Below are 15,281 nucleotides of genomic sequence, written 5' to 3' on the forward strand. Positions count from 1 at the left end.
ATTAAATTTTAGTACGCCTTTGAATCGTCATGTCATGACGTCATATTTTATAAACACGTTGGATTCCCGTAATGTTTAAAATGAATTATTAAGATAATGTCGTTATCAGTAGTTTACAATTTTATCTAAAAGGGTCGTGACTCGCCTTTCTTTCTTGCAAGAACTATTCTAGAATAGGTCATAAAATTTATGGAGGAAACTCGGGCACACGTGCGTTACAACTTGTTTTCTGTACATTCATGCAGGTTTAAGGTTTTTCAACAGTTGTCATTCAAATATAAATGACAGTGTCTCACAATGTCCAGAATTAAAGAGACGCCTCTATGGAATATCTCGCCACTGAAACATGAACCCAGTCACTTTGAACTGGTACTAGGCTGACCAGTCAAAGAACTTTTTTCCTAATGCTAAACGCCATTTCAGGAAGCTGCTAGTACCATTTTTCATGTCTTTGGGGTGATGCGGCCACTCTACCACTAGGCTACTGAGGCCGTGATGTTTTACGCGTTCATACTTGTAATATAAAAGGTGTATCTTTTTTTTATAAAATTCATATAGTTGCGGTAATTCATTGGTGAATAAACGTTCCTTATTGGAGTTCGATTTCTGGGGTATCAGTGGGTCGGATGAAAGTTATGTGAACACCGCCTTGCTACTTCCTTTTACATCTGCGAGAAAAGATACAAGGTCGGTTTTAAGAACGATCAAGAATTTTTTCAAAACTATTTCAAACAATGTCACATGCTGAAAACTACCGAGAAAGCATACGATAAAACCTCATTGACTTTTTATTTCATTTTCTTTATTCAGCAAGTATAAAGGTAATTATAAAGCATCAAGGTTTTAATAAAAACAAAACCCATCATAAGTATAAACCTTTACACATGTTGAAGAAGAAGTGATTTTAAAAAAAAAATGCTTTTTTAAATTAAACTCAATCTATACGGATTTAAAATTCATTAACCCTAGGTTAGTTATTTCTGGCACTTAGTATTATACTCATACTGAAACCATTATTTCAGCATGATATTTGCAATTTCTTTCTTCCCTCAGTGTTTTTGTTTTCTTAATTGTTGTGTTCTGTCTGTATAACTGCATCATGCTTTCGGTAGAAAAAAAAGATGTTCAAGCTGTTAAGAAAGAGAGATTTTGATGTGTTTATCAAAGACGCACCTAGCCGTCAAACCTTATCAGTGCAGCCTAAATTATGACCGATATCTAAAAAATATTTGTGGTAGGTTGTGACTTGATTGATCTTTCTCGGAAACTGCTATTGGAATAACTTGCAAAGGATTTACATTCAGGATTTTGACAACAATGAAATTGTTACATACCATTCATATTCTATTATAGATGGAAACAAAGAGCGTTCCAAATGTTTGTCGATCATTACTACTAGCAACAGTGACAGTTGTCTTAAAACAATACAAAAGACATTTTGGAACTTAAAAAGAATAACCCTTCCTATCTTACGTTGGATATTAGAAGAATTTTGTTCGAAAGTAATTCGACAAAAAAATGCAGTGATTGTTACAAAATAAATAATGTACATAGCGACAGTAATTGCCGTCAGATAAAAGAAGAATATTTTGGAAATTACAACCGTGAATCCTTTCGATTACACGTTAATAATTAAATATTTATTTAGTTATTTATTTGGGTTTTACGGCGCACCAACACAATATAGGTTATATGGCGCCAAACAGGACTACAAATTTTGGTTTCACATCTCATTTACATCGAAATAAAAACACGAGGTGTGGAATCAAAATTTGCATACCTGCTGGAATCACAGAGTTACAACAAAACCAAGTGTTAAGACCCTATTAGTCGCTAGACTGTTCATAGTATTTTGAATTATTTCTCTTGTTAACATTATTTAAGAAATAATGTATAGAAAAATCGTGTTTTAACGTTATTAATACATGAAAAAATGGTTATACGTAAGCAGAATAATTTTACGGGGGCGTAGCCCCGAGTGAATAATTCTGACGACGTATAACTCATTTTGACTGTATTAATTTAAGTAAAACACGATTTTGCTACTATATCAAGCATGCTTACTGCTTCAAACATATTTAGACAGTACGCCTGTTTAATGCACAGTTGCAGTTGTCGGTGTGCAGGTCGCGGTGACTGAAACGATTAGAATTGATTCCGTGGAGGTCCTGCTGAATCGAAAGTCAGAATCCCCAACATCGGCACCCGCATCTACTGCTCTTAATATACATGTTGACCCGGCTGGGATCGGGTCACCGCTATTAAGACGTACTGCTGCAATAACTGCTTCAGTAAGTGTAGATGTTACTGTCGTCGCAAACCAGGCACTGCTGGAAGCCAATGATACGAAAGGCGTGGAAGTAGTCGTGGTGATGGAAGGTGAAGCGCCCTGGGAAGTTGTGGTGGATGTACTGGTGACTGAGTTAGTTCTGGTCGAGGTGGTGGTACTGGTTTGGGTTGTTGTTGTTGTTCTGACAATTGTTGTGGTGGTAAATTTGGTACGTGAAGAAGGTCTTATTGTTAGACGATCTGTATAGCAAAATTGAGTTTTTATGAAACTGCTAGTCCAAGACAAGTCGATACGTAGTATACAAGTGCAGAACAAATTAGCAGAATGTATTTGCTAAATTAATGCTATGACACAAAATAGATAGCAGCAGGCATAAGTGATAATGACATTGCATGATTACACCATTTTATTAATATGTTTATGGCGAAAACTACATTTGCAATGTTTAAAAAAAGAAGTCTTCAAAAGTCATATGAAAGAGATCACTCACTGCAGTATTTCTCGTCCTCTCCCCAAGGACAGTCTACGTTACCATCACACATCACACCTCTTTGTCTACACATGACTTTTAACCCAGTACCTTGGCAAGCAAACCCTCTTCCACTACTCATACAGCGCTCTATAGACAGAGATGTATAGATAGATAAATAGCAGTACTTTTAGATATTGAAAAGATTTACTACAATAATAGAACTTTTTTTTCACACACACATATATATATAATATAAAAGTTCAATTTCCAAGGAATAACAGCAGTAGACTTCTGAATTTTTTTCAATAATTTTAATTTTTCACTGCAAGCGCTTTCAATTGTACATATCTTCAGGCAGTTACATTTTGAAATAATACAATGAAGTAACGTTATAACAAAAACTACGGGAAACGTCGTAAAATGACGTTGCGGCAAACTTCAAGAAAATAAAGTATAATGCATCTCAAGAATACCCTGTGTCCACGCACAAAACTAGATACCGTACCATTCAAAAAGGGGAGGTAATAAGTGTTGTTAAACACATTTATGCTCGATATATATGTTAATGAATAACATTCGGATAATTGAATTACATGTAATAATAGTTTTAAAATCAATTTTAGATACTGTAAAAAGAAAGACTCTCAAATAACCCACTAGTTCTTTATGACACAAGTGATATTTAAGCAAATATATAAATATCATCAAAAATTAATGGGAGGTAATTATTTAAAGATACAACTGTTTTCAATTTCAGGAAAAAGTGAGACAAAAATTTAAAGAGCAAAGCAATGGTGCCATTTAAAGTGCACGCAGTTGATAACATCAATTTTTAAAACAATTTTGACCATTATTATTCTAAGTTTTAAGGTAAATTAGTAAACATATATATACTGAAAATTCTTATAACGTATTATAATAAACATTCAGTTTTAAAAGTCCGCCAAGCGTGCGGACTTAACAAAAAAAGAATAAGTATAATATCACAGTCAAACGCTATTAAGTTCCAGTTTCAAGATTTTTAGCCCACCATCACCAGATGGTGGGCTATTCAAATTACTCTGCGTCCGTGGTCCGTCGACCGTCCTTTGACAATTTCTCGTTATCGCATCTCCTAAGAAATTACAGGGGGGATTTTGACCAAACTTTGTCAGAATGATGTATTTGTACTCTAGTTGTGTCCCCCTGAAAATCAGACTGGTTCAATAATTTTTGATTGAGTTATGGCCCTTTGTTTATTTTGATTTCTAATATAATTTTATATCCAGTGGCCCTCCAAGCAGTTAATTGGTTTTTTACGGCCTTACCTGTAGAAGGGTCATAAAGTCTGCAGACACTAACGAGATAATGATTCAAGTTGTTCATTATTTTCCTATTACACCTCAGCAGTGAATGGACTACACTAGTAGATTGATGATTAATTTGTTTAGTGCTCAAATTTCTGGGTTTAATTATTAGTTATAATATAATTAAGTAATTATATGTGCATTCTTTGTTTCCAGAATAAGAAAAAAATAATAATTGCATATAACTCATTAATGGTGTCATCTCTCTTGTTTAGGGTATGGGTTTAATTATTAGTTATAATATAAGTAATTATATTTGCATTCTCCGTTTCCGTAATAAAAAAAATGCATATAGCTCATTAATGGTGTCATCTCTCTTGTTTAGGGCCAAGGTCACGTATTTTGATCTAGTGACCAACTTTTTTGTTTTTAACCTATAACATTCAAATTTGGACCACATGTATAGTTTTGAGTGGCTAGATGAACCTTGACACGAGTTGACCTTGATTTAACCTAGTGACCTACTTTCACATTTCTGTAGCTACAGCCTTCAAATTTGGACCATATGCATAGGTTTGTGTACTGAAATAAACTTTGACCTCGACATTGACCTAGTGACCTACTTTCACATTTTTGAAGGTACAGGCTTCAAATTTGGACCACATGCATAGTGTTGTTTTCCGAAATAAAATTTGACTTTGATTTTGACCTAGTGACTTACTTTCACATTTTTCAAGCTACAGCCTTCAAATTTGGACCCCATGCATAGTTTTGTGTACCGAAATAAACTTTGACCCTGAAATTGACCTAGTGACCTCCTTTCACATTTCTCAAGCTACAGCCTTCAAATTTGGACCAATTCCGAAATGAACTTTGACCTTGAGATTGACCTAGTGATCTACTTTCTTATTTATCAAGCTACAGGCTTCAAATTTGAACCACATGCATAATTTTGGGTTCTGAATTGAAATTTGACCTTGATTTTTATCTAGTACCTACTTGCACATTTCTCAAGCTGCAGCCTTCAAATTTGAAGCACATGCATAGTTTTGTGTACCGAAATTAACTTTGACCTTGATTTTGACCTAGTGACATATTTGTGCTTTGATCATAGCATATTCATATATTGACCAATCTCTTTGATATTTGGTATGTAAGAACCTTGTATGGAGCCAAAATTACCAACTGGTTTTAGAGGTCACTGGATCCAAGGACTGTGATGACCTGGATTCTGACATACAGTCAAACCTATCTATAAAGACCACTCTTGGGAGAGCCAAAATGTGGTGTTTATCAGGAGGTGGCCTTTATTCACAGGTTGAAATACACTGTAAATGTTAAAATGGGAAACAAAACATGTGGTCTTTAGAGCCAGGTGGTCTCTGTTCAGAGGTGGTCTTTAACACAGGTTTGACTGTAATTACCTACTTTTAGGATTTTGAGCTAGTCTTGAAATTTGGAACATTAAAATATGACTCAATGATGGGCGCCAAGATCACTCTGTGATCTCTTGTTATGAAATGCAGTTCTTTCTCTTCTTTAAAACTGTCACTGTTTGTCAGATTCTTGTATAAAGGGAATATATTAAACGTCCCACCAGAGCATTGGTGGATATGTTTATTCACTTTCAGGATGCATAATTCATCGTTATTAGTTTGTTGTCTGTGTAGTGTCATTCGTCGGCACATTTCATTCTTTGTTTGACCGATGTAAAATTGTTGGCAATTAACACAGATAAAAGAATAAATACCATTTTTTGAAATACAATTCATACTCTGTTTAGAATACATAAAAGTCCCAATCCCAGATGACGTCCCTTTCAGACCAATAGTAGGTGGACCTTATAGTGTTACCCAGAGACTCAGTCATTTTCTCGATATTATACTTAAAACCATTGTGTAAAGAGGTCCCCAGTTTCACCAGATACGACTTAGACTTTCTTAACTATTTACCAGAACAGGTAGAAGAAAATTCAACACTCGTAACTTTTGATGTAATTAGCTTATACACAAATATCCCACATGACCTTGGATTGGAAGCAGTTCGTTTTTGGATAGAAAAAATACCAGGAAAAATAGAGACACGTTTTAAAATAACTTTCATTCGTAAATCTCTTCAGATTACATTACAGAACGTTTTTTATTTTGACGGTAGATTCTACGTCCAGAAAAACGGCACAGCAATGGGTACGAAGGTCGCTCCAACTTACGCAACATTAGTACTTGGATACTTAGAAGAAACACTGTACAACAATATTAAACATGGATACAGTTCTGAATTTTCCAGTTACTTACGCCTTAACTGGAAGCGATTTCTTGATGATTGTTTCCTAATTCTGAACAAGAAAATTAACGCATTAGAATTCCTAAAAGAACTTAATAAGTTACATCCAAGTATACAGTTCATATGCAGTGAGGATGATGCTATTATGCCGTTTTTTAGATATTCTTGTTAAAAATTCTGGAAGTAATATAACGACGGACTTGTACTGTAAATCTACTGACACACATAGCTACTTGAACTTTAATTCCTGCCATCCAAAACACACAAAGGTTAATATACCATTTAACTTAGCTTCAAGAATAGTCACTATAGTGAAAGATAAACAGTTACAAGAAAGACGACTTTCAGAATTAAAGTTACAATTATTGAAACAAAACTACCCGGAAGAAATTATTAAGCACGGGTTATCAAAGGCTAAATCAAAAGGACCTATCACAACGAAAGATCGTGAAAATCAAATATCGGATTATAATGTAATTCCATTTGTAACAACTTTTAACCCACGTAATAAGAATATGTCACCAGCAATACACTCATGCAAAGCAATGCTACAGAACAGCGAAAGAATGAAAATTGTTTTGCAACAGAAAAGAATCATAAATAGTAAAAGGCAACCTAAAAGCTTGAAACACATTCTATCTAAATCGAAATTTGATATGGTGGAAAATATCGCGACTGTAACTAAGTGTAACAGAAGCAGATGTAAGACGTGTCCAAATTTGCTAGAAGGAGACTCAGTTCAATTTTCAAATGATTAAACGTTTACTGTTAAACAGAGTATGAATTGTATTTCTAAAAAATGTTATTTATTCTATTATCTGAGCGAATTGCCAGCAATTTTACATCGGTCAAACAAAGAATGAACTGTGCCGACGAATGACACTACACAGACAACAAACTAATAACGATGAATTACGCATCCTGAAAGTGAGTTCATAACTTTATCATGACATAACCGCACATTAGGGGTTCTAACTGACCAATCATAGAGCTGCATTTTCGAGTACCTGCCAGTTTCTACTTGGGTATAACGGAGTATATTTACAATGAACATATAGTGACTTTAGAAATAAATATACACTTTCTAAGAAATCAAATTAAGATTGTTCACTGCACATGCCCCAGATGATGCTACAAACAACAAAACTTTGAAGTTTCATTGAAATATTATATGGATTTACTGTATACGTTAAAAGAAGTGAAATTTTCTAGGGTTCAGTCTATGCGTCGAAGCGGCCTATACGTCATTTTATTTTTTCTAAATGGGCCTTTCATGCGGCCTATACAACAGTTTTAATTTTCCACTTATATTTTGAAAGTTGTTGAAATTTAACTGGATATTCCAGTGTCGATTACAGATAATATAATTAGTTGGATAATCTCTTGAAGAAAAATAATGAAGAGCAAAAGTCGTTTTTTTTTTTTGTTTTTTTTTTATTATTATTATTATTATTATTAATCAATCATTGTACAAAAACAAGTGTATACAAACAAGTAAAATGGCACAAATAAAGAAATATGTAGTTCATTCTCTGTTATTATATCATGATTCTGCATATTCATGAAATTTAAGTGTGAAAAGATTGTTTACTTTCCTGTTGGTAAGATATTTAAATATAATTCTGTATTCAGATTTAAACAGATTAACAAAATATCATAGTTACGTTCTCGACAGTTGCTAAGGAAATAAGCTTTATAAATGCAGAATCCGACAAGAGACAGTATAGTATTAAATATAATAATAGGTCGGATCTGAAATCTTATAGCCTATAACAATAGTTTTTAAATGTCGTATATTATTGCATATGCCGCAAGATTTAAGTACATTATGGACATCCGCCCATATGTTATCTGTTCTCGGACATTCTGCAAAAACATGTTCATAAGTTTCCAATTGGTTACAAACTAAACAGTTAGGTGAGTTTAACATTTTCCACCTGTATCGTATTTCATTGCATGGAAATATTCTATTTATTAATTTATACTTGAATTCTTTTATTCTATTATCTTGTAAAGAGTGTATGAAATCATAGAAGGTGTTCCATTGGATATCGTATTCAAGATGTTGTTTCCAATAATCATGTATATATGGGTTTGTACATCGTTTGGAAACTAGATGGTTATATATTGTTTTGTTGTCACTACTCTTAAGATCGTCATTTCCAATTTTAATTTTCAGCTCAGTTTTTACGTCTGTTGAACACGAAACTTCAGACCGTAAACTTCTTTTCCACTTTTTTGGAATAGCGTTTACCAATGTGTTAAATTCTGCAATCCAATTATTTTTATTTAATAATTTCTGTCTTATAAAATTAGCCTCTATTTCGCCATTATCATTGATAATATCATTAACAAAAATTAATTTTGCTCTAATCCATGTTGGAAATATTAAACATTTTTTATTATGTTTAATAAATCTATTACCCCACAGTATTTCCTTTCTAATATCGTAAAAGGTATTACAATGATACCGTTCTTTGTTTTTCAAATTAATCCAGATGTCTAGAAGATTTTGGTAGAACTTTGGTAGAGTTGTTGTATTAATACTTTTTGGACTATCAATATTCATAAAGAATACGAGAAAATTATATCCGAACTTTGATAAGAAATAGTTTGGTAATATTTTCCAATTAGCTTGTTTTTCATCTAGAAGGGAGTTTATCCATTTAATTTTAATTGCGCTAATGTAAGACTCAATATCAATCATTTCAATTCCCCCGTTAAGTTTCTTTCCAATCAGTGTAGTTCTTTTTATTTTTTCTCGTTTACCATTCCAGAGAAAATCAAATATCAACTTGTTAATCTCTATAATTACACATTTTGGAACCTCTAGTGCATGAAAAGCATATGAGAACTTTGGTATGATTAGTGTTTTGATTATTTGAACCCTGCCAAAAATAGAAATTTTTCTTTTTTTCCACTTATCAATTATGGTTTTGCATTTGACAATTTTTGCTTCCCATTTTAATTCAGAACATTTAGATGCATTATGACCAAAATAAATGCCTAAAACTTTGATTGGTTTTTCAGGCCAATTTAACCCGCCAATTTGTGTTTTGCTGAATATTGATTTACCGACCCACATTCCTTCAGTTTTGTTTTTATTTAATTTTAATCCTGACAATTTGCCAAACTTTAAAATTATTTCCAAAGCTTTCTCAATTTCCGTTTCTTTACCCAAAAATAAAGTTGTATCGTCTGCTAGCTGCGAAACTTTTATTGACTTCTTTCCTATTTCTGAATTCACTGTTATGCCTGTTATATCATCCGAGTTTCTAATATTCAAAGCCATTATTTCTGCTACCAATATAAAGAGCAGAGCTGAAATCGGACAACCTTGTCTTATACCGCGATGTAAGCTAAAGCTTTCAGATTTCCAGCCATTATTTAAGATACAAGATTTGCTATTAGAATAAAGTGTTTTAATCCACTGAATAAAAGTTGGTTTAAAGCCAAAATGTTTAAGTACGATAAAAAGGAAGTCCCACTCAACCGTATAAAAAGCCTTTCTAAAGTCTAAGAATAGTATTGCTCCTTCTATTTGAAGTTGTTCCGCATAGTCTATTATGTCTTGTATTTGTCTCAGATTATTGCCGATAAATCTATTTTTTAAATATCCTTGTTGGTCAGTGTTTATTATTTTATAAATAATTTTTTGAAGCCTATTTGCTAATACCCTTGCTGCAATTTTGTAATCGTTATTCAATAATGTTATCGGTCGCCAGTTCTCTAGATTTCTTTGGTCACCTTTCTTATATATTAATGATAAAATTCCTAGTCTTTGTGTATTTGAAATTTCTGTTTTTGCAAATCCTTCATTTAGGGAGTCAGTAACTAAAGAGCATATCTTAGTCCAGAATTTTTTATAAAATTCACAAGTAAGGCCATCTAAACCAGGGCTTTTATTTACTTTCATATCTTTTACTGCTTGCTCACATTCTTTGCATGTAATCAAACGTTCGCACAGATTAGCATCAGACTCCGTCAATTTATTTTCTAAAGATGTTTCTTCAATATATTTCGAAATACTTGCTATATTTGTTCCTTCAGATTTATATAGTGTTTTATAAAATTTTACTTCCTCTTTCAGTATTTTTGAGATACCTGTAATATTTTTATCATATACTTTAATCCTGTTTAAAAGTTTTCGTGTTTGTCTTGATTTTTCAAGATTCAGAAAATATTTTGTATTTTGTTCGCCTTCTTCTATGTATTCTACTCTTGACCTTATTTGCGCTCCCTTTGCTTTAATTTCATATAACTTTTGGATCTCCTGTTCTAGACTTTCGATTTCACATTCTGGCATTGAATTTTCATAAAAACTTTGTAGTTTATTCTCCAATGTATTTATTTTCTCTTTTCTTTGTTTACATTTCTTTTTTGCGAACATTATGGATTTATCTTTAATTTCTAATTTACAAAGTTCCCATGATAGTTGTCGAGGTATATTACTTACATCATATTTTTCTATCACATTAGAAATAATGTTAACATACTCTTCATCATTTAAGTACATGTTATTTAATTTCCAATATCCGTTACCTCTTTTTTCGGGTTTCATTATCTTTATCGATATTGCTAGGTGGTCCGTAAACTTAATACTAGCTGGCCTTATATCTGTGTTATGTACTAATGGAATTAAATTGTTTTCAATTAACCAAAAGTCTATTCTGCTTTTCTCAGTACCATTTTTCCTCCGCCATGTATATTGTCGTTTGTCTATATTTAATTCGCGCCATATGTCACTTAATTTGTGTGCTTTTATAAGTGATGAAAGACCTTTTACCGGTGTTTTATTTATATTACTATTTCGATTTACCCTATCGATTAGCTGAAGAGTATCGTTCATGTCTCCTCCAATAATTTTCATACCCTGAGATTTTTCATTTATAAGTTTATCTATAGTTTTAAAGAAAATATTCCTACTATTTTTGTCATTATTTGCGTAAATATTTATCAAAGTATAAGTATTCCCTTCTATCATCACGTTAATGAAAACAAATCTACCATTTACATCTAGTTCAAAATCAATTATGTCATACACTTGCCTATTATTAAAAAACACTGAACACCCACTGCTGTGACTTGTCCCATATGAATTAAATACCTCCCAATCATTAAATTCAATTTGTACTTGATTTATAATATCAGGCGTGAAGTGGGTTTCCTGCAAAAGCAAGATATCGACCTTTTGATTTATAACATATTGCTTTAAACGTTCACGTCTTTCACGATCTCTCAAACCTTGTGCATTCAACGACAATACATGAAAGTAATCAACCATTTACAAAACAGGTTACTATGCCCCAACGATAACTTGATATTTACAAACATGACTATAAATAGATTAAAATGGAACATAGGGAATTCAACATTTTTCAAACATGTTACAATCTAAATATTTCTAGATTTTGCACCAATTACAAATTAGCTCAGTGGTAAAGCATACTGTCCATGTTCAGCAGATCTTTTGCCGTGTGGGTTCGAAACTCAGCATGGACATTTCATTTTTATTTCACTCTTGCATAGCAATTAATATTCCTTCATGAGCTCTGTGACAACATGACCGAAAGGTATCTAAAGGCGATATGGCGGATCAGAATAGTTTATTAAATATCTAAGATTACCGGTATATTGATTAAATGAATGCACTTAAGCCATGCAAATAATGAACATACTATTGTGTTATATAAAGACATATATACAAATACTAACCATCAAAGAAAGAAACAAAAATACGGAAGCAAAAATGTAAACGAATAGGAAAAACAAAAAAAAAATCTGAAAAAAAAAATCCTCCTGAGGATTCGAACCCACAAAACGATTTCCTTATATCAAATTGGTGTCTGCATTTTACCCAACTGAGCTATGCTGCCATATACTTAGTAGATATTCAAAATGAAAGAAATACTAATATTTGCTTGTCAAGTAATGTGCAAGCATTATGAATTGTTATTTCATCAGTTATCATGAATTAGACTCGTCCTCGCGTTTCGGCGGGAATCACGTTATCATTGGGGATTAGTACTAAGTAATAAATAGTAGAAAAAATAACCGTTATCTAAATGTACATATACATAAACAGTAATCAGTGTTCAATTCACACTAACAGGTATTTTCCATATAATCGCAATGTTAATTCTCTTTACAAATTGCTTAAATATTATTGTTAAGACGAGGATAAGAAAATATCAGTCATCTTTGAAATAAATCTGCACATATTCTTGATAAAAGATGAAACAGTTCATATGTTGTCTATATATTTTTTTTTGTCTTTACACTTCACTATATATTTTGCATGTATAATACATACGCTCTATATATTTTGCTTGTATAATACATGTATAGTTTTATCATTTATATGTTATAATTTTTTTAAACTTTTCCGTATATTATATTCTACATTAGGTACATTTTACCTAATGAGAAAACTCGCAGTCCTAAATCGCAGTCCATTGTTCGTTTCGAGTGAATGGCCATTTTAACAAAAGTATGACACTGAAAGGTCAGTCTTTATCACGATTTCTCGATTTCTTCGTGGCGTCATTCATTTCTTCGGCAGGCGTTGGAGGCGACCTAGCTATTGACCCAGATTTGAACTTGTTTGGTGTGCTTTCTCCGTGCATCACGTATTTGTCCATTTGTGTTTGTCCGCTAATTTGGGCATGTTGTGATTTATTTTTATGTTTACGTCTAGGTTTGTTTTGTTGTCTATGATCATGAGGCTCCGGTAGGATTATTTCGGGTTTACCACTGTTTGTAGCCTTGTTTGACCCCTTTACTGTTTGATTTTGGTCCCCATCGGCGCCCTTCATCTCGACCGACTGTATATCGTCATCGTCGTCTGAAGTATCTGAGAAGCTCGACGGGGTATCTGACGACACTTTATCAACAGGACATTGACCTTGTTTATGTCCTGATTTTTGACAAGAAAGACATTTCCATTCGTTTTTACATTCATTGATTAGGTGTCCTTCTTGGAGACATTTTGTGCATTTCAATACTTTTTTAGCCTGGCCCCTATGTATTACGCGTGCATTAAATTGTCCAAAGTTCATAAACTTGTTCAGCGGGGCTTTCAGTGATGATGTTTTAATTATCACGAGACGGTCTCCAGTTTCACAGTTAGTCAATTTACCTTTTATGCGAAGTTTTTCTCTAGCAATAGAAATGACTTCAAGTCCTTTCAAAATTAGAGTTCTAGAAATAACTCCGTCATCAGCAGATAAAGGGATATTTTGTATTCTTACCATTGTAGTGTTCTCATAATCAGGTCTTAATGGGTTTGTCATTAAGACTGGTAATGTTTTTCCGCTGATGGTTACCCCTTCAAATATCAATGTAGCTTTGTCCTCTAGGTTATCCAGGTAAATTCTCCACATGCCCCGAACCCGCTGAAAGCCTGTGATATGTGTTTCATCAATCACTTCAGATATACTCATGAATATTTCTTCATGCTTCAACCAATGTTCAAAATCCGGTTTCTTGTTCCCATACAGACTTTTCTCTTGGAAAAATACTAATGGGACGCCATGTTGTTTATTCAACACTTCACTGTCACTTACATTTTGGAACAAATTATCCCTTTCTGCACTCATGGTGTCTATATATGTCCTTTTATATGTATTTATATATACTCCAATTTATTTTCGTATGGTTTAATTGCCTAATATCACTTTTGAAATTAATGATATAGTCCAATTTATTTTGTGAGTAAGAAAACACTGCCTTAGCTTATGTCGCTTACACCAAAAAACAATTCCAAGAGCAAAAGTCTATTATGTAATAAAAAAATAAAAAATGAAAATTATCTCGGCGAGTACATTACATGAATCTGAAGTAGAGTTTAATTACTTACCAAGATCTTTTCTACATTTCTCAAAGCTTCTACCACGGCCATTTGGTTTTGCGTGCGCATCATACACTAGACATGCCAGTACAATAAGTACAGTATGCTACAAGAAAAAGAACTTAAGGAAAATGTGGGCAATATGTCAGATAATATCATTGCTGGTCTTTGAACTATGATACTACAAGCAGATTAAAAACCGGTTTCATTTCTTCTGACAAAGTATACATCAAATATTCAGTTTACTCCAGCTAAAACTATACGGTACATTAAAAAGATATATAGCATTTCAAATCAAGATTTCTTTTCAGAAAACCATTCTACAGAAGTAGCAATGAGCAAGTCCATAATAAATTATCTTATTTAACATGTATTAACATCTCACCTTAAGTAGCACCGCCGCTGCCATTTTGTCTACTGTGATGTGTGCGATCTTTGCTTTCTACTGCCGTTTTATACAGATACCTAAGTTTCGTATTCTATTTTTGTCTTCGGTTAACCAAAGGTAATTGTACGTGGATATGCAACAGGAAAACAAAACATGTAAACATACGCGGAAGTCTGGTAAAGAAATACTTTTTGATATACAACGATAAATTCTTCATAAATGATAAAACAAGCAGTGCCTAAAGGTACGTCACTGAATAAATCGATTACTTTATGGTGATAATAGTTGTTAGGGCCAAAGTGTGCGGAAGCCATTTTAAACATAATAAATATAATTTTATATCCAGATAGTTGCTATATATTCATTCCTTTATAATAAGAGGCTGCTGGTATTGGTTTTTTCTTCCACATTGATTTATTTGATTCAATGCTGAAGTAACAAAATCGCCACAACGGCGAGACGTATTTTAACAATCGTAGCCAATCGAGCAGTGTGACCTATGGAATGCTCCACTTTTGGGGTCACAATATTTGCCTTTCAACAGCTTCAGCTAAGGAAAAGGAGTTGGACTATAAAATGTTTTATTTATTCGCATTGGTGTGCGAACATATAAGCCAAATAGCAGCAACATTTTTTATTTAACAAAGTCAAAGGAAGTAACTCGATCGATTAACGTTATTAATACACGGAAAGAGGTTACGTCCGCGAAATAA

At 33.0% G+C, this 15,281-nt stretch overlaps 1 protein-coding gene across 1 annotated transcript; it reads right to left on the reverse strand.

The window, feature by feature from the left end:
* Positions 1-1,047: 1,047 nt before the first annotated feature.
* LOC123557561 (integumentary mucin C.1-like) lies at positions 1,048-14,668 on the reverse strand. Its single transcript, XM_045349089.2, has 4 exons — positions 14,566-14,668; positions 14,190-14,286; positions 2,781-2,909; positions 1,048-2,529 (listed from the first exon to the last, which is right to left on the reverse strand). Exons 1-4 carry the CDS (start codon positions 14,587-14,589, stop codon positions 2,096-2,098), a joined length of 684 nt encoding a protein of 227 aa, XP_045205024.2. The 5' UTR covers positions 14,590-14,668; the 3' UTR covers positions 1,048-2,095.
* Between the last annotated feature and the right edge of the window lie 613 nt (positions 14,669-15,281).

The sequence above is a fragment of the Mercenaria mercenaria genome, chromosome 5 (genome assembly GCF_021730395.1).
Source record: "Mercenaria mercenaria strain notata chromosome 5, MADL_Memer_1, whole genome shotgun sequence".
Classification (NCBI taxonomy): domain Eukaryota; kingdom Metazoa; phylum Mollusca; class Bivalvia; order Venerida; family Veneridae; genus Mercenaria; species Mercenaria mercenaria.